Source organism: Lepidochelys olivacea (assembly GCF_965140295.1).
Source record: "Lepidochelys olivacea isolate rLepOli2 genome assembly, chromosome: 1".
Lineage (NCBI taxonomy): Eukaryota > Metazoa > Chordata > Testudines > Cheloniidae > Lepidochelys > Lepidochelys olivacea.
This window is the reverse complement of record NC_140411.1, coordinates 149,544,785-149,563,458: the sequence shown is the minus strand read 5'-3', so window position 1 is coordinate 149,563,458 and position 18,674 is coordinate 149,544,785. Positions and strand designations below refer to the sequence as shown.

The 18,674-nt window shown below is 41.3% G+C and overlaps 1 protein-coding gene and 1 long non-coding RNA gene across 8 annotated transcripts in view; one reads left to right on the top strand and one right to left on the bottom strand.

Moving 5' to 3' along the window:
* DMD (dystrophin) overlaps window positions 1–18,674 on the top strand; it is a gene marked incomplete at both ends in the record, with an annotated part of 1,846,964 nt that overhangs the window by 1,743,930 nt on the left and 84,360 nt on the right. For all 7 annotated transcript variants that reach the window (XM_084636024.1, XM_084636023.1, XM_084636025.1 and 4 more), the window contains one exon: window positions 3,306–3,367. In XM_084636024.1, coding sequence (XP_084492150.1) covers window positions 3,306–3,367 — 62 coding nt within the window. The remainder of the gene's footprint in view (window positions 1–3,305; window positions 3,368–18,674) is intronic.
* LOC311524710 overlaps window positions 17,749–18,674 on the bottom strand; it is a 63,925-nt gene continuing 62,999 nt past the window's right edge. Inside the window, exon 3 of the long non-coding RNA XR_014712606.1 lies at window positions 17,749–17,832. This is a non-coding gene — a long non-coding RNA (uncharacterized lncRNA). The remainder of the gene's footprint in view (window positions 17,833–18,674) is intronic.

Sequence of the window (18,674 nt, the reverse complement as noted above, 5' to 3'; positions counted from 1 at the left end):
TTTCTACGTGATTTGACATACTGGTCAATGGCACACTCACTACTCAAACACCTGAACACCACATGGAAAATGGCATTGTAGAAAATGAAGAAACATGGAAGAATGATCACTGTTTATATAGTAGGGATTTCTGGTTACAAGAAGAGTGGTCAGCAGCAGAGAGAAATTCCCCACATATATGTCTCAACCCTGATCTGGAGGAGACATCCCTATGTGATTCTTGACTTCTGTGCTAAGAATTCACAACAGGTTACCAGTTGCGGGACTACCTGTCCCTGGGGAAATGCACCAAGAATGTCAGAATAATCTTATGTAGATGTTGAACAGTCATCAGATGTAACAACTTCTGGTCACTTAACCTAGTTCTGTATCCATTTACCAAAGTCCTGAGTCATGTAGTTATCCAATGGAGTTCTTTTACACTGAAGCTTTTTTCATCCCCAGAACTACTTCCTAGTAAGCTGAGGCTTTTTATAGCCAAAATTGCAATTAACATATTGATTCTCTAAAATATTTTTCAACTTTTATTCATTTTCTTTGTGAATGTAGTTTGGCTGTATCCAAGTTCACTGTAAGCAGCTAATTGGTATGGTAACATGGTATTCTCACCCCATGTGTCCTACCTCTATCACACATGGTAGGGAATACAGGAAATCAGACGAGTCTGAGACAGATCCATAGGTTTTCTTCAACTTTTATTCTGGGTTTCCTATTTTATGCTTTTAAAAAAACAACAATCACCCACAATCAATCTCAATTCAGCCTGTGTATTTGCTGCTGCCTCCTATTGCATTGCTCATTGACACCACAGCAGAGAGCAAGACCTTTGTGGTGTTCCCATCTCCTCCCTCTTTCACTGTATGCAATCTCTACCTTGATAAAGGGAAGAGAGATACTGAGGTCAATGAGGAATAGTTTTCTTTAAAATCTTTGCCTTAGCTTTTTCTATTATAATAGTCTGTGATCTCTCAACATTGGTCTTTGCTGTGACTTCACTGCAAAGCTTGGAAATCATTACAAACAAGAAGCATGTTGAAGAATGTTGAATGTAGAGTTCAGTCAGTAAAAGGTTCACTTGTGCCAACTAACCAACCCTCTCTTTTAAGTAGGAAGCTAGACCAAATAGAAGGTATGTCATTTTAATTGTTTCACAAGAATCCCAGTACAGATTTTGCCTCTTCTTACGTTAGATTGTGCTAGAGAGCATTGCCACCATAAGGAGAATTCAAGAAGGAATTTTTCTTCTCTGAAAAAGTCTTATCCCAAACTTCCCAGAGCACAGATAAACAGGAAGGAGCAGCCTTCTCCAAAGCCTTTTTTTCTAAGTCAATTGATGTTGATGGGAGCCTCTCCACCGACTTCACAGAGCTCTGGATCAGGTCCTGCTCTTCTCCCCATCCTTTTTGTGCCAATCTGCAGGCAGAGGAGCAGTCCCCTTGCTCCTCAAATGCAGGGACAGCAGTTGTGATTAGCCTTCCTGTGGGGCCTTGGGAAAGAGCTACTCAGAGTTTGGCTCTCACAGGTTTCAAAACTTTTCCTTTCACTTTCTTGTAGCCTCTGTTTACTATATCTGGAGACTACGTGACCAGTCCTCTACTGGCAGGAGAATAAACAAATGACTTTTCAATCTCAGATTTCTATCATAATGTTATATATGATCACATATTTTCGTATCTTCCAGTTTAAAAAATCATAAAATATATAACCTTAGAAGGCATGAATCATTGTTACCATCACTAACTCACACTTTAGTTTGGTGGTTTTCTCTCATGATACATACTCATTGGCATCACACTTTGTTGTAAAGCTAGCGGCTGCTTGATTCAATGCAGAGAATGTCTGATTTGCATTCTGGTCATATTGTGTATTCTGCAGGCATTCAAAATCCCTTTTTAGTTATTTTTTTGCTTCCCGAAGGCACTGCCTCTTGAAATTTGCGATGGACCTAGGGCAGGAGATGGAACTCCAGCTTGAGTTCCAAGAAACAGAAGCTGCAACAACAACTGGAAAGAAAAAAAATCAATGTGTGGGACAGAACACATTGGGCTTAGAAGCAGTTTAAGCTGTTGCTGAGTCAGTAGAATTTAACATGGGTTTTTGGCACAACCGTTTTGAAGTGGCATGTAGGACAGCAGTTGTAGCTGACATCTCACCCACCTAATTGAACAGTGAACAGTTAAAGTAGAACAGGTCAAATCCTTCATATATTTAATTGAAAAACTGAAAAAAAAATTGACAAAACTTTTCATTAAATATTTTTTGCCATTTTCAAACAATTCTATATGGAGGAGAATAGGGTTGCTGTATTTAAAATGACAGGTTTCAGAGTAGCAGCCATGTTAGTCTGTATTCGTAAAAAGAAAAGGAGTACTTGTGGCACCTTAGAGACTAACCAATTTATTTGAGCATAAGCTTTCGTGATCTACAGCTCACTTCATCAGATGCATACTGTGGAAAGTGTAAAAGATCTTTTTATACACACAAAGCGTGAAAAAATGGGTGTTTACCACTACAAAAGGTTTTCTCTCCCCCCAACAGCAGGAAAGTGGGGTGGGGGGAGAGAAAACCTTTTGTAGTGGTAAACACCCATTTTTTCATGCTTTGTGTGTATAAAAAGATCTTCTGTACCCTCCACTGCATGCATCCGATGAAGTGAGCTGTAGCTCACGAAAGCGTATGCTCAAATAAATTGGTTAGTCTCTAAGGTGCCACAAGTACTCCTTTTCTTTTTATATTTAAAATAAAGCCCAGGTTAAAAATTAATCTAGTCTAATTAGAAATGGAACCCAAACAACTGAACCCCCATAGTTTTGAGGTTGCGTATAGTTTAGATGTAAATATTGCATCTTGAACCCATCACTAAATATAATGGGCTAAATTCATACCTAGTGTTAGGACTAGACAATCGACCATTGGTCACACTTCCTGCTCTAATCCCCAAAGATGACATTGTGGCATTCTATACGTTGTCGCGGATTAGATACTGCACTGCTTGTTATGTAATATGGTAGTTGGGGATAGAAATTTAGCTTCAACGCTGATGGCAGGAAACCCACCTATCATAAAAAAACAACCAAAATTCATGTTTGTTTGTTTTTTTTGGTTGGGAAAAACTCCAACATCACTGCCATCACATACACATATATACTGCTCTGTGAATAAACATTTAATCATTGAAATCATAATCACCTACTAAATATGGAAATCTATTTAAGGAAAGATCTCCAAAGACAAGTGTCTGACTGTCTTAGGGAAAGCTCTACCGTACATATTTCATTCTAAAACCTTCATATTTTATGTTTTAGCCATGAGACGCAAACGACCTGCTGGGATCATCCTAAAATGACTGAGCTGTACCAGTCTTTAGGTAAGAGAGATCTACTAATTTCCTGTAATTAAACTAATTGTTAAGAACAATGATTTCCAGGGATGTTCCCCTGTGTGTTGTTCAGGAATTGAAGTTGAGTGAAGGTGAGACATATTCCAGGCCAAGATGGGATCAAGATAAGATTTTCTTTCAGAGGAATATAAAGAAAATAATTAACTTTAAATTAAATATTATATTGAGTTTATGTGTAATGCAGGTACCTCTTGCAGATTGTTTGCCTAGAAATTCTGGGGCAAAGAAATACATAAATAAATAAACCCAAGCTCTTATACCACCTCATCTATTTTTAAAAAGACTTAAGTTAAAATCAAGCCAAGTTACTTTGAATTTTGACTTCTTGCTGGTTGGAAGCCAATGGAAAGCATTTGCCAATCTGTGTTACCACTGCATTCTTTTCACAGTGTTTTCAATACTTGGAATGCCTGGTCGCTGTCATGATGTCATTGTGAGCATACAAAATAGTTGCCTATTATGACTTCAGGGTTTTCTTAAAGGAGTCTTTGATTTTATTAACAGGTGCACAGCTATGTGATGTAATGGACCTATCCATACCGCACTGTGGGCACACCTTGGTTGCAACTTAGAGCTTTCTTCTGGTTTTAATTGCCACTGCTCATATACAATAGATGGCACAGTCAAAAATAATTTTTTCTTTCTTTGAAAAAATCATTAATATTTCTCCCCTTGTACAAATAAATCACTAGTAAAGAACACAGAAATGAAGTGAAGTGTAATAATCTAGACACTTTATTTTACAACACACAGCATTTTCTAGTTTGCAAATAATGTAAAAATACAGCTGTGAATGTCAAAAGAGGTATAATGTATAAATTAAGGCTAACTGAGGGCAAAAGCTGAGCAAGTATTCTCTGGACATATAGATATAACGTAATGCATTCATTTGCCTCCTTTATATTTCCATTGTAAAAGTGAATGGTTTCCCATGTTAGTTCCCAGTGCTGTATCTGAGATGCAGATACCATTTAGTGATGGATGGCTCTCTAAAGTATTTTGGGTATATCAGAACTATCCAGACTTCTTTAATTTGGAAATCTCATGGAATTTTTGATGCTGTTGCTGGTCAGGTCCGAAATACCATGGTATTTCTCATAGTATTTACTGCTGTTGAACTATGTTTCTGTTGAAAAACAAATGAAGGGGTACAGGAAACTGAGGGAGAAAAACATTCTGTTTGAGGTCACTTCAAGTATCAAATCAGTATCTAATACAATTTGCCCATCACTGTGAATGTTATCTAAATATCAAGTGTTCAAGGAATTTTTTACTTCCTGTGGTATAAAGGGGGAAACCATTTAGACAGATCCTCTTTTCACTTCCAGTTTATTCAAGAAAATTTTTCCTACAGTGGCCATTTTTCCTTTTGAAGAAGTATATTAAAGAAAAGTGTGCGTGAGAGAGGGAGACATTTAAGATATGTCGGAAATGGCAGTTTTCTTCTTGGCCAACATTTTTATTTCTCTTTTGGGATGGGATAAAAATGGTGATTACTGGTACCTACATATGCCAAGATCCACAAATGGATTTTGGAGCCTAAATACATTTTGAAATCAATGCAAGTTGGTAGCCAAAATACATTTGTGGATCTGGGCCATAGATTTTAGCTGTGAATATGTAGTATGCATTTTTGCAAACTGGGTGTCGACATGTGGGAACAAGATGAGGATGAGGTGTTTCTTTGTGCATCACCATATAGAGTCAAACTCTGACAACAATGCTGCTGAGTAACCTGCAGACTTTTGTTTTGGAATTGGGTATAATCAGCCCAGCCTAACTCTCGTATAAATTGCATAATAGCAGCATAACCCATTTACTCTTGAGCAGAACCCTTAATGTGTTTTTAGTGCTCTGCTTTGCCTCAGGTCAAAACTGGTATAATGTGATGTTTGAAGTCTTTTGCAGACTTCAGTAATATTTTATATGAAAAGATATTATTAAAGCAGATTTTTGCATTGTACACTTGTTAGTTCCTATTATCTCCCCACATCAGATTCTAAATTTTGTTTCTTGTTCATATGAAGGAGTTTCATTGAAGAGCTTTAGTTGTTATGTTGCAGATTACCTGGTTTTGTAGAAGTACAGTGCCAGGTACACGCTATGCAAGGCCAAGCCCATCAAGTATGTCAGAGTCTTCCTTCCCATTTTTCAAATTCCTGCTACTAGCCTGCAGGGAATAATCTTTCTGAATGATGTAACTCTTTGTACGTCCAAAATATTGACGGATGGGATTCCTTTCTATGAATTTAGCACATTTTTCCATTGCTTCTTGTACATCATAACTTGTGAGGCAATCCTTTTTGTGTAATTTACATCCTTACAAATTACTGAGAGCTTATTTTTTTCCAGTGGCTAAGGAAAATAAAGATTACAACACCACACCTGAGGGGAAGCTAGTTTTCCTCCTACTCTTTTTTCCCTGCAGTCACAGTGGACTTCTAGGGAAAATGGGGAGTGGGTTTCTGTGTCATTTCCCCCTGTCACCCTCCACCAGCTCCAGTTCATGCACCTGGAAGTTACTGAATTTGAACTTTTGATCCATGAATTGAATTCCAAGTACCAAAAATAATTTCCCATCCTATTTTTCTAGTATGGCTGAAGATTTTTTTCTGTTCTGATCAGGTTTTTGATGTTTATGAAAATAAAGATAAATCAAGCAACCTTTCATTCAGTTTAGATTTAATAAGATAGTTATTTTATACTAACAGAAGAACATGCTGTTGTCATAAAGTATCAGACCACTGGTCCATCTAGTCAAGTATCCTGTCTCTAACAGTGGCTTCTTCAGAGGAAGGCAAAAGAAGGCCAGAGTATGCAATTATGTAATAACCTGTCTTTAGGGGAAGTTTCTTCCTATACCCCTCAGGCTGATGCCCTGAAGCAATAGAATGTATAGTGATAACTGTAACATTTGTTTTGGATTTGTTTCTTAACAAGTGCTTAAGAAATTACATACATTTCTCATTGGTTGGTCTTTATAATAAAGTTTTTCCTTTTGAACTGTTTTTATAAAGTGCTTTCCACTGTAGGGTTTTTCTTATTATTTAAACAATTAGCATATTGTACCATAGAGATATTTCTTACAATTCTTTATTTTGGTTTCTATTAAGTGCCTATTCCTGGCTCTAAACATGCTATTTTTTCACCCTTCATATAAAGTTACCATATGCCATAAGCACTCCATCAATGCTGAATGGCTTTTTTGTTTGTTCGTAATCACATTAAAGTGTCAGTAAGTAGCTGGGATAATGACCTCAGCTGCATCACTTAATTTACCTACTAGATGTTGATCCTCTTGTTATGTAAATGAAGTATATGGCAAAAGCAAATACTGTAATGGAAAAAAGTAGTAAAAATTAGTGATGTTTGAACTTCAGAAGGTTTAGCGTTTTGATTCTAGTACAGGTCCCACTGTTCGGATTCATATTACAGTAGACACTGTCTGCATCCATCTCCAATCTGCACCCTCTCCAGTATTCCATTCACTGCTCCAATTGCTTTCCATTCCAACTGTGACCCTAAAATAATTTCATTTCTTCACCGTTGTAAACTTCTTCTGCATCTTTCCTGATGCAGATTTCCCCACCTCTCTCAATATCTTAACGGTCCCAGGGCATCACTGCAATCAAATTTTGCATACTTGTAGAAGTGTTACCTATTTACATTCTGTGTCCCAGAGAAAGCAAGAAGTTTAATTCCCGCTTCCACCCAAAGTGTGAGAGAAAATAAATATTGAATAAATTCTCTCAGATTATCCTTTCTAGTGTCAACATTAATCTAGAAGCAGCCTGTCCTCTTGAGGATGATGGTACAATCCTTTTAAACTCATGCCTAAAAATGCACCTGTACTTTGTAATAATGGCCAAGTAAAACTTGCACTGTTGTGTCTTAATGTTATGCTCACTAGTATCACCCTCCTCCAACATTCCCATGTAATGAGGGTATGAGTTTCCTCAAGATACATTAGTGTCACTGTAAACAGTAATTGCAGCAGCAGGATGCCGTCAGGAATATTGACATGCATCTGTTCATCTCTAGGTTCTTTACTATTTCACCAAGGTAAAATGATACAGGAGAATAAAAGGCACGCACAGCTCTTGCTACTGGTTGCTGGTTTTCCTCTGAATTCCTCTTTTCCCCACAAAGAATTTGCATAGCCTCTTATTACAAAGCTAGTAAATTTTACATGTAGACTTATGTTTCCTTCAGATTTTCTTCATATTTGGCATATTGATTTTCCATGTCTGCATTTATAAGATGTGCCCATCATGAAAATCAAGCAACTTATTTTCCTCTGAAATCCAATTAGATTTGAATAAGAGCTTTAAAAATGTTGTGTATGCTTTGATGTCATTACTAAGGTGCTTATAATCTGGATAGTTAAATTAGTTTGCCCTCAGAAAAATAAGACTTTGTGGGATTCTCAGAGCTTCCGTGCTAGTCAGATCTAGTGATGGAGAAAGCTGAAGAGAGAATAAATGCTATTTCTCTTCCTGTTTGATTCCTGGGAATGCTTGAAATGGGAGTATAATAGTTTAGTTTTCTGGGCAAATGCTTCCCTTCTGAAAGCTCTCTTCTTTGGCATTCAAGAATAGGTTTTATAACCACACAGTTTGGAATCACTGTCATCTTTGCTGTGACCATGTATCTGTTTTTATTTAGTTATAGGCATGTCTGTGGAACTGATCATGGTAGTATCCATGCATACCTCTGAATGCATGATTAAATTGCTATGAGGGTCTATAAACTAATGAATATAACTTTTTGCACAATGTAGGGGAGACCTAGCATGGTGTTTGTATCACATCATGTGAGCTCCTAGCTCTCTCTTGCGTGCTCTCTCTCTCTCTCTCTCTCTTTCTTTTTGTTCAAGTGCTGGTCCCTGTGTGTGTTCCTCTGTGGGATATGCATGTGCAGGCATTCTTGCAGGCATTGTCTGTTGGTTCCCACCTGTGCCCTTGCTCTCCTCGTGCTCTGCACCAATGATACAAGGGGCAACTGCCACTCCAGTTTCTTTTGACTGCTGCATGGCCTGAGTTGGAACCCTCCAGTGTGCAGAGCTGATCCCCTCTCTTCCTGTAAATATTTCAAAGCTTTATATAACTCTGAGTTTTATTGTTAGTATTGATAGTAGTTTTACAAGTTTAGCTAGTCATTAGTTAGAATCCCCTCTAGGGTTAAGTCTGCCATTTGAAGGACTTAAATTATGCTCTGGATACTAGGCTTCAAAAAACAGTCTCCTATTCCCTCTCCTTTTCAGTCAGCGACAACCAATAGCGTTGCCTGTACTGCCTTGGAGAAGGACATATCTCTGCTAAATGCAATATCTGCTGCTCTTTATCCAGCCAAATGCAACAAGCACAAGATCTGGCTTCAGAAGTACCTTATGGAGTGCTGAGTCCCCCATCAGAGCTGGGCTTGAGACACCCCTCCCCACCTTGTACATTGTCCAGAGTCATCAAGGAGTCCACTTCCTATCACAGTGTTTGACTCAGGAGCAGGAAAGAGCAGGGCTAAGGAGCCTTCATCTAGGCCTTCTCACAAGAGTAGGGGATACTGTCATAAGCATAAAAGCAGATCCTATCCTAGATCTAAGAGGAGGGATCCCTCCCCGACTGTCGAAGTCGGGCAAGTCTTTGTGCCCAGGGTTCAAGAACATAGCCTCCCCCGCAAGCTTCCTGGTCATGATTAGAAGGTACGTTAGAAGATGCAAGGCTCCTACAATACCAGCCTCTACACCAACTGTGGTACTGACTAAGATGTAGCACTGGGAACCATAGAACCAAGAACTGTCAGGACCGACAAAAATCACTTGGTGAGAGATTCATTCATCAGCTCTACCATCTCATTCCCATAGAGAATCACCAGCTACTAAAAGTCTTCTCACACTGATTCCAGAGATATAAGGCAACAAGATGCAACTTACAGAGGGGCCAGTGACTCACATCACTCTAGAGCAGATTCTCAAACTTCATTGCACTGTGACCCCTTTTTGACTACAAAAATTACTACATGACTCCCGGAGTGGGGACCTGAGCCCACCCAAGCCCCACCACCGTAGGCAAGGGGGAAAAACCCCAAGCCACACCACTCCGGTTGAGGGGGGAAGCCCAAACCCTGTCACCCAGGGCTGAAGTCCTTGGGCTTTGACCCGAGGCAGTGGAGCTCGAGCTTTGACTTTGGCCTCAGGCATTGAGCTCGGGCTTTGGCCCTGGGCCCCAGCAAGTCTAATGCCAGCCCTGGCGACCCCATTACAATGGGGTTGTGACCCACTTTGAGGTCCTGACCCACATTTTGAGAACTGCTGTCGAGTATATCTTCACCCTCTGAGATCCACAATCTCTCCTGTTATCGAGACTAATTCTCACAGGGGAGATTCTAAGGCCAAGAGGAGCCAGGGATTCAGGAATTCCATCTCCTATCGCATCCTGTAGCCATAGCTTTCCATCAGCTGTACTGATGGCACTGCAGATGGAGCTGGATCCAACTTCTGCATCATCAGGAGAGTCAGATATACTTGTGGAACCACCACCTTCGCTCTTGCCTAGGGAGATCAGGCCAGAGAGGGGATCAAGAGCCAGCCTCGTTCACTCAAGCAGCAACCTCCTCCTAAGGACTGGTGGTACTCAATGCCTTGGCGACCACTGCAACCTGTTTTCAACCCCCTTATACTGGCCTTAATTGGACCCATGAGACCCATGGTCATGGTACTTAAAGTACTCTCCACCCCCACAAGAGGTCAACACAACCTCACCCTAAGTCTATGGAAGAAGAAGAAGAACCAGATCTGCTGGTACCACCAGGTGTATCATCTTCCTCATTCAATGAGATGGTTGCTCCAGCCTCGCCATCTCCAGATGACCACAGGCAATTCCAGGAGCTACTACAGAGAGGAGCAGAAGGGCTCCCAAGCTCCTGAATGTCTTACATCCCATGTGATCTAGCCAAGTAGCACTCCCAGTGAATGGAGCCATACTGGAACCAGCAAAGGCAGTAAGGCATATGCTGGCAATATGCGCCTGTACCTTCAAGGGGGCAGAAAAACTGTACTTTGTCCCAGCAAAGGGAGTGATGCGCTTGTTCACCCATTCTGCCGCTAACTCCTTGGTTGTCCAAGCAGCATCAGAAAGATCCAGGTGACACCAAAGGGCCATCTCTGCAGATAAGGAAGCCAAACATTTGGATGTTATGAGGAGGAATGTTTTCACATAAACCAGCCTCCAATTTAGAATATCAAACTATCAGGCTTTCCTAATAGTTTTCAATTTTCTGAATTATTCAAAGTTCCTGGATTTTAAGGACAAATTCCCCTGGGAGGACAGGTCTCAATATTAAGAACTCACTGATGAGGGCTAACTACTGGTCAGAACCTGGTTAAAAGCTGTGGTCAAGGCAGCCAGTATGACATCAAGGTCAGTGGTGACTGCTATAGTGATGCTCCAGGAATTGTGGTGCTCTCTTCGGGGAGATCCAAAATACCATGTAGGACTTGACCTTTGATGAGACTAATCTTCTCAACCATAAGATGGACAACTCTTTGCACTCACTGAAAGACTCTAGGGCAATTGTTTGCTCCCTGTGTACTCCGGCTCCAAAGCAGAAATACAGTAAGCAGCCTTACAAACTGAGGCCTTTACCACAACCTTTCTTACAAGTGCTCTTACAAGCTGCGTTCCTTCCACGTCAACTATAGCTACCCGGCCTCATCCCCAGCCAAAAGACACTTTTGATGGAATGCTCAAGAGCTGAAAATCAGTTATTCCAAGGTCTGCTTTGGTTCCCACCTAGCACAATTTTCCCACAATTGGAGGACAATAGCAATGGACAAGTAGGTGCTGGATATCATCCGTTCCAAATATACCACCAAGTTTTTCTCCCCGTCAAAACTGCCATCCCTCTTCAGGGATTGTTCTCACTAGGAGATCCTCCTTTGAGAGGTAGAACCTCTCCTCCATCATCGTCATTATCAAACCCACACAGGATATTCAGGACCATTGTGCCAGGGAGAGTGACTATGGTTGATGGCATTGTGCAGCACCAGGCTTTGTGAAGTGAAATTTCCAGATCTGACTCAATCTTGTGAATGTATGAATCTGTAGGGTGGCCCCATGGGTCAGGGCTTGCACCCCTTCGTACGTCAATGGAAATTTGAGAGCACATTGTGCTGGGGAGTTTTTGCCCATCCTGGCGACATGGCCAAAGAGCATGCAATGCCACTTGTGAATATAGTGAGTGATTGAAGGGGAAGACCAATTCTCTGTGAGATTGTGACATTTTGCACAAAATCAGACCACTTTATGCTCAGGATGTGGTGCTGACAGTGCATATTGAATGCCTCTAGATTCTCTAAGTCTGCTTGAAAAGGGGTCCAGGTTTCTGATCCATATATCAATGCAGGTAGTATACAGGTTTGATAGAACCTTTATCTCAGCACAAAGATGTTTTTGCATCCATAGCTGAGATATGGACTTTATGCGAGAGGCAGCAAGATCTATTCATCAAAGAACATCTGATTTGCTGTGACTGTTTTTACTCTGCTTGCAGCCTAGGTAGATGAACTCATCAATGCTCTCCACAGCATTCGACCCCACCTGCATGGGGGATTCTGATGGCATAGCTCTGAGGTTCTGGCCTTGGTCTTCTGCCATGAGACGTTGTTTCACAGAGTGGGTGGAATCTTGGAAACCTTGGAGGTGGGGCTCAGATTCTCTGACCTCCCAAATGGCCCATTAGTTCCCAAGTCTTCTACAAATGTCAGCCCCTTCAACTATCAGCATTCAATCCTTCCTGGATCTCTTGACTGGGAGTTCTGTTGGAGGAGAAGGTTTTTGTATTTGTATGTGTAGAGGCTTGTAGGGGCAGTGTGCTGGGAGAGAAGCTGAGCCCTGATTAGGGGGCGGGGCTTCTCTGACTTGGGGTCCTAAAAGGTAGCCAGCCAGTCAGGCAGTGGCACAGACAGCTGCAGCGGCCCAGGAGCCAGCAAACAGAGCTGTAAACCGGGGAGTTTGAGTGGGAGTTTGAAAGGGGAGTTTGTCTTGTGGTGCTTGTGTGGGGTATGGTTTTGCTGTGGGTGGTGGTGTTTTGGTGTGGTTTGTGTTTCCCAGATGAACAGGATTTAGGTGGGAAGGCGATGACAGATACAGAGGCAGCAGTGGGAGTGACCCATGTAGCGGAAGACACAATGAGGATGACTGGATGTGGAAGCTGCAGTATGTACATGATCCTAGCGGGGGTACCTGGAAAGAGTTTCGTCTGCATGAAATGCCGTCTGGTAGAGCTGATGAAGGAAAAGATCCGAGGTTTGGAGATGCAGGTGGAAAGTCTGGTTGAGTTTAGGAAGGGGTTTGAGCAGATTATGGAGCAAAGACACGAGGTATCTGAAGGGAAAAGCTCAGACTTGCAGGTGGAATCAGGGCTGGGGAATTCTGAGGGGAGACTGGATGAGGAAAGCGATCAGTGGAAGCATGTGACTAAAAGAACTAGACAGAGGAAAAGATGGGCTAGTGAAAGAGAAATAGAGCTCAAGAACAGGTTGGCAGAGTTGGAAAATGAAGAAGGGGCTCAGCAGGTAGTCGCTGAGGATGGAAGGGCAAGGAAGAAGAGAAGAGCAGCTAGTCCTACGGGAAAAGGGGAAGAGTCAATGGATACTACACCAAATATGAGCCCCAGGAGGATACAGGATGGGTTGAAGAGGATTACTAGGGAGAATAGGAATGGAAGGAACTTGCAGCCAGAGGGAACAGGGGATAGACTGGAGAATAGCACCATCACAAGGAAAAGGCAGGTCTATGTTATTGGGGACTCTTTACTGAGAAGAATAGACAGGCCTGTAACCAGAGCTGATCCAGAGAATAGAAGGGTGTGCTGTCTTCCAAGTGCTAAGATATGGGATGTAGACCTGAGGTTGAAAAGGATCCTAAAGGGAGCAGGAAAGAATCCCCTAGTTATCCTTCATGTGGGAACAAATGATACGGCTAGATTCTCGCTGGAAAGTATTAAGGGAGACTATGCTAGGCTGGGGAAGACGCTTAAGGAAATCGAGGCTCAGGTGATCTTTAGTGGGATTCTGCCTGTTCCTAGAGAAGGGCAACAAAGGTGTGACAAGATGATGACTATCAACAGATGGCTTAGGCAGTGGTGCTATAAGGAGGGCTTTGGGATGTATGGCCACTGGGAGGCATTCATGGACAGAGGACAGTTCTCTCGGGATGATGGACTTCATCTGAGTAGGGAAGGAAATAGACTTCTAGGATGGAGGCTGGCACAACTGATTAAGAGAGCTTTAAACTAGGAATTTGGGGGAGATGGTTGGGAGATGTCCAGGTAATCTCCACACCGGATATTAGCATTGAGAGGGAAGAAAACAAAGTAAGAAAGGATACAGCCGTGGGTAGGAGAATGTATATAAGGAGGAAGGACGGTGTGGATACCAGTCCAATAGGTTATATTGGCTGTAGAATGACCGTGCCTAATAGGGTACAGAATGTGAACGAGGCCAAACAGCAAAAATTAAGATGTTTGTACACCAATGCGAGGAGCCTAGGTAACAAAATGGAGGAACTAGAGCTACTGGTGCAGGAAGTGAAACCAGATATTATAGGGGTAACAGAAACATGGTGGAATAGTAGTCATGACTGGACTACAGGTATTGAAGGGTATGTGCTGTTTAGGAAAGACCGAAATAAAGGTAAAGGTGGTGGAGTAGCATTGTATATCAGTGATGAGGTAGAATGTAAAGAAATAAGAAGCGATGGAATGGATAAGACCAAGTCCGTCTGGGCAAAAATTACATTGGGGAAGAAAACTATTAGAGCCTCCCCTGGGATAATGCTTGGGAGGTGCTATAGATCGCCAGGATCTAATTTGGATATGGATAGAGCCCTTTTTAATGTTTTTAATAAAGTAAATACTAATGGAAACTGCGTGATCATGGGAGACTTTAACTTCCCAGATATAGACTGGAGGGCGAGTGCTAGTAATAATAATATTTATGTATTAATATTTATTAATATCAGATTTTCCTAGATGCGATAGCTGATGGATTCCTTCATCAAGTAGTTGCTGAATCGACTAGAGGGGATGCCATTTTAGATTTGGTTTTGGTGAGTAGTGAGGACCTCATAGAAGAAATGGTTGTAGGGGTAATCTTGGTTCAAGTGATCATGAGCTAATTCAGTTCAAACTGAACGGAAGGATTAGCAAAAATAAATCTGCAACTAGGGTTTTTGATTTCAAAAGGGCTGACTTTCAAAAATTAAGGAAATTAGTTAGGGAAGTGGATTGGACTGAAGAATTTATGGATCTAAAGGTAGAGGAGGCCTGGGATTACTTTAAATCAAAGCTGCAGAAGTTATCAGAAGCCTGCATCCTAAGAAAGGGGAAAAAATTCATAGGCAGGAGTTGTAGACCAAGCTGGATGAGCAAGCATCTCAGAGAGATGATAAAGAAAAAGCAGAAAGCATTCAAGGAGTGGAAGATGGGAGGGATCAGCAAGGAAAGCTACTTTAATGAGGTCAGAACATGTAGGGATAAAGTGAGACAGGCTAAAAGTCAAGTAGAGTTGGACCTTGCAAAGGGAATTAAAACCAATAGTAAAAGGTTCTATAGCCATATAAATAAGAAGAAAACAAAGAAGAAGTGGGACCACTAAACACTGAGGAGGTCAAGGATAATCTAGGCATGGCCCAATATCTAAACAAATACTTTGCCTCAGTCTTTAATAAGGCTAAAGAGGATCTTAGGGATAATGGTAGCATGACAAATAGGAATGAGGATATGGAGGTAGATATTACCATATCTGAGGTAGAAGCAAAACTCAAACAGCTTAATGGGACTAAATCGGGGGGCCCAGATAATCTTCATCCAAGAATATTAAAGGAATTGGCACCCGAAATTGCAAAGCCATTAGCAAGAATTTTTAATGAATCTGTAAACTCAGGAGTTGTACCGTATGATTGGAGAATTGCTAACATAGTTCCTATTTTTAAGAAAGGGGGGAAAAAAGTGATCCGGGTAACTACAGGCCTGTTAGTATGACATCTGTAGTATGCAAGGTCTTGGAAAAAATTTTGAAGGAGAAAGTAGTTATGGACATTGAAGTCAATGGTAAATGGGACAAAATACAACATGGTTTTACAAAAGGTAGATCGTGCCAAACCAACCTGATCTCCTTCTTTGAGAAAGTAACAGATTTTTTTAGACAAAGGAAACGCAGTGGATCTAGTTTACCTAGATTTCAGTAAGGCGTTTGATACCGTGCCACATGGGGAATTATTAGTCAAATTGGAAAAGATGGGGATCAATATGAACATTGAAAGGTGGATAAGGAATTGGTTAAAGGGGAGACTACAGCGGGTCCTACTGAAAGGTGAACTGTCAGGCTGGAGGGAGGTTACCAGTGGAGTTCCTCAAGGATCAGTTTTGGGACCAATCTTATTTAATCTTTCTTACTGACCTCGGCACAAAAAGTGGGAGTGTGCTAATAAAGTTTGCGAATGGTACAAAGCTGGGAGGTATTGCCAATTTAGAGAAGGACTGGGATATCATACAGGAGGATCTGGATGACCTTGTAAACTGGAGTAATAGTAATAGGATGAAATTTAATAGTGAGAAGTGTAGGGTTATGCATTTAGGGCTTAATAACAAGAATTTTAGTTATAAGCTAGGGATGCATCAATTAGAAATAACGGAGGAGGAGAAGGATCTTGGAGTAATGGTTGATCATAGGATGACTATGAGCCGCCAATGTGATATGGCTGTGAAAAAAGCTAATGCGGTCTTGGGATGCATCAGGAGAGGTATTTCCAGTAGGGATACGGGGGTTTTAGTACCATTATACAAGGCACTGGTGAGACCTCACCTGGAATACTGTGTGCAGCTCTGGTCTCCCATGTTTAAGAAGGATGAATTCAAACTGGAACAGGTATAAAGAAGGGCTACTAGGATGATCCGAGGAATGGAAAACTTGTCTTATGAAAGGAGACTCAAGGAACTTGGCTTGTTTAGCCTAACTAAAACAAGGTTGAGGGGAGATATGATTGCTCTATATAAATATATCAGAGGGATAAATACCGGAGAGGGAGAGGAATTATTTAAGCTCAGTACCAATGTGGACACAAAAACAAATGGATATAAACTGGCCACCAGGAAGTTTAGACTTCAAATTAGATGAAGGTTTCTAACCATCAGAGGAGTGAAGTTTTGGAATAGCCTTCCAAGAGAAGCAGTGGGGGCAAAAGATCTATCTGGCTTTAAGATTAAACTCAATAAGTTTATGGTATGATGGGATAACATGATTTTGGTAATTAATTGATCTTTAAATATTCATGGTAAATAGGCCTAATGGCCTGTGATGGGATGTTAGATGGGGTGGGATCTGAGTTACCCAGGAAAGAATTTTCTGTAGTATCTGGCTGGTGAATCTTGCCCATATGCTCAGGGTTTAGCTGATCATCATATTTGGGGTTGGGAAGGAATTTTCCTCCAGGGCAGATTGGAAGAGGCCCTGGAGTTTTTTCACCTTCTCTGTAGCGTGGGGCACGGGTCACTTGCTGGAGGATTCTCTGCTCCTTGAAGTCTTTAAACCACCATTTGAGGACTTTAATAGCTCAGACATAGGTGAGAGGTTTTTCGCAGGAGTGGGTGAGTGAGATTCCGTGGCCTGCATTGTGCAGGAGGTCAGATTAGATGATCATAATGGTCCCTTCTGACCTTAGTATCTATGAATCTATCACTCAGGAGAATGCAAGGTCAAGCATCCCAATCTGGATCTCCCAGCTTGGTAGTTTGGGTAGATATCAAACCTTAGAACATTGGCTTGCTCACCTTCCAAGCAACTTTCTTTATAATAGCAGAAAGGACTCTACCAGGCAATGTTCCCTAGCCAAGTGGAAAATTTCTCTGTCTGGGTCCAGCAAAACCATATGTCACCAGAGACAGCAAATATTCCCACTATTTTGGACTGTCTCCTTATCTCAAGATGACTGGTCTCTTCCTCAGCTCGCTATAGGTTCGTGTCTCATCTGCCAACAGATAGCTATTTTAATGACCAGGTTCCTAAAGGGTTTGATAAGAACCTTTCCATCAGTAACAAAACCAGCCCCTTACTGGGATCTTAATGTAGTACTTTTGACACTCACTACACCTCCCTTTGAATTGCTTAGTGTTCAATGTCTCACTTTTCCTTGTTGCTGTCATTTCAGCCAGAAAGGAGGGTGAAACTGGGGACCCAATGGTCAATCCACCAAATAAAGTATTATAGAAGAATAAAGTCTTGCTGTGACTACACCCCAAATTCACCCCTAAGATTCTTTCAGAATTTTACATAAACCAGTCAGTTCACATACCTGTGTTTTTCCCAAAGCCCCATGCCTTTAGCAAGGAGAAGAGACTTCTTTTTCCTTGACCTGAGATGAGCATTGGCATTTTACCTGCAGAGAACAAAACCGATCAGAAACTCACTTAAACTCTTTGTTGTCATAGTGGAAAGAGTATGAGGACAAGTGATATCCTCTCAGAGAATCGCCAAGTGGATCTTTGGCTGTATCCTACTGTCACAGCTGAGGATGCCAAATTCAGGACAAACTGCTGAGAAATAGGGCAAACACAATCCGAAACTGGTGATTATTCTTTCATAAGATATACCAAACCAGCCACAAAAGTAAAGTCCTGTTTCACCACACTGGCTAACAAGAAGTCATAAAAGCAGTTTCCTTGGGTATTCCAGTTCTTATATCACCATCAAAAACACTGGATTCAGAGATGAGTGGTTCTTTACAACCAGTCTCAACAAATGAAAGATTCTTCTGATCCCAAAAGACTAGCCGCACACCCAGGTCAATATATAACTTAGATCTTACCCAAAAATCATGCTGATGCCAATCCTTTAGTATCTAAAATCTAAAGGTTTATTCATAAAAAGAAAGAAAGGTGAGCATTGAAATTGGTTAAAGGAATCAAATATATACAGTAATTGCAAAGTTCTTGATTCAGGTTTGTTGCAGTGATGGAATAAACTGCTGGCTTAAGTCAAGTCTCTGGTTGCTTCCAAATCATTGGAAGGACCTCAGTCCCTCGGTTAGAATGTTCCCATTAGTATAGTCCAGAGGTTTGGGCAAGAAAGGCAAAATGGAGGTGTTTTCAGGGCCTTTTATAGCTTCAGCCATGTGGAGGGAAACCCATTGTTCTTACTGTGGAAAATTACAGCAATAAGATGGAGTTTGGAGTCACATGGGTAAGTCACATGTGCATGCATTTCACCTAGTCACAGAAG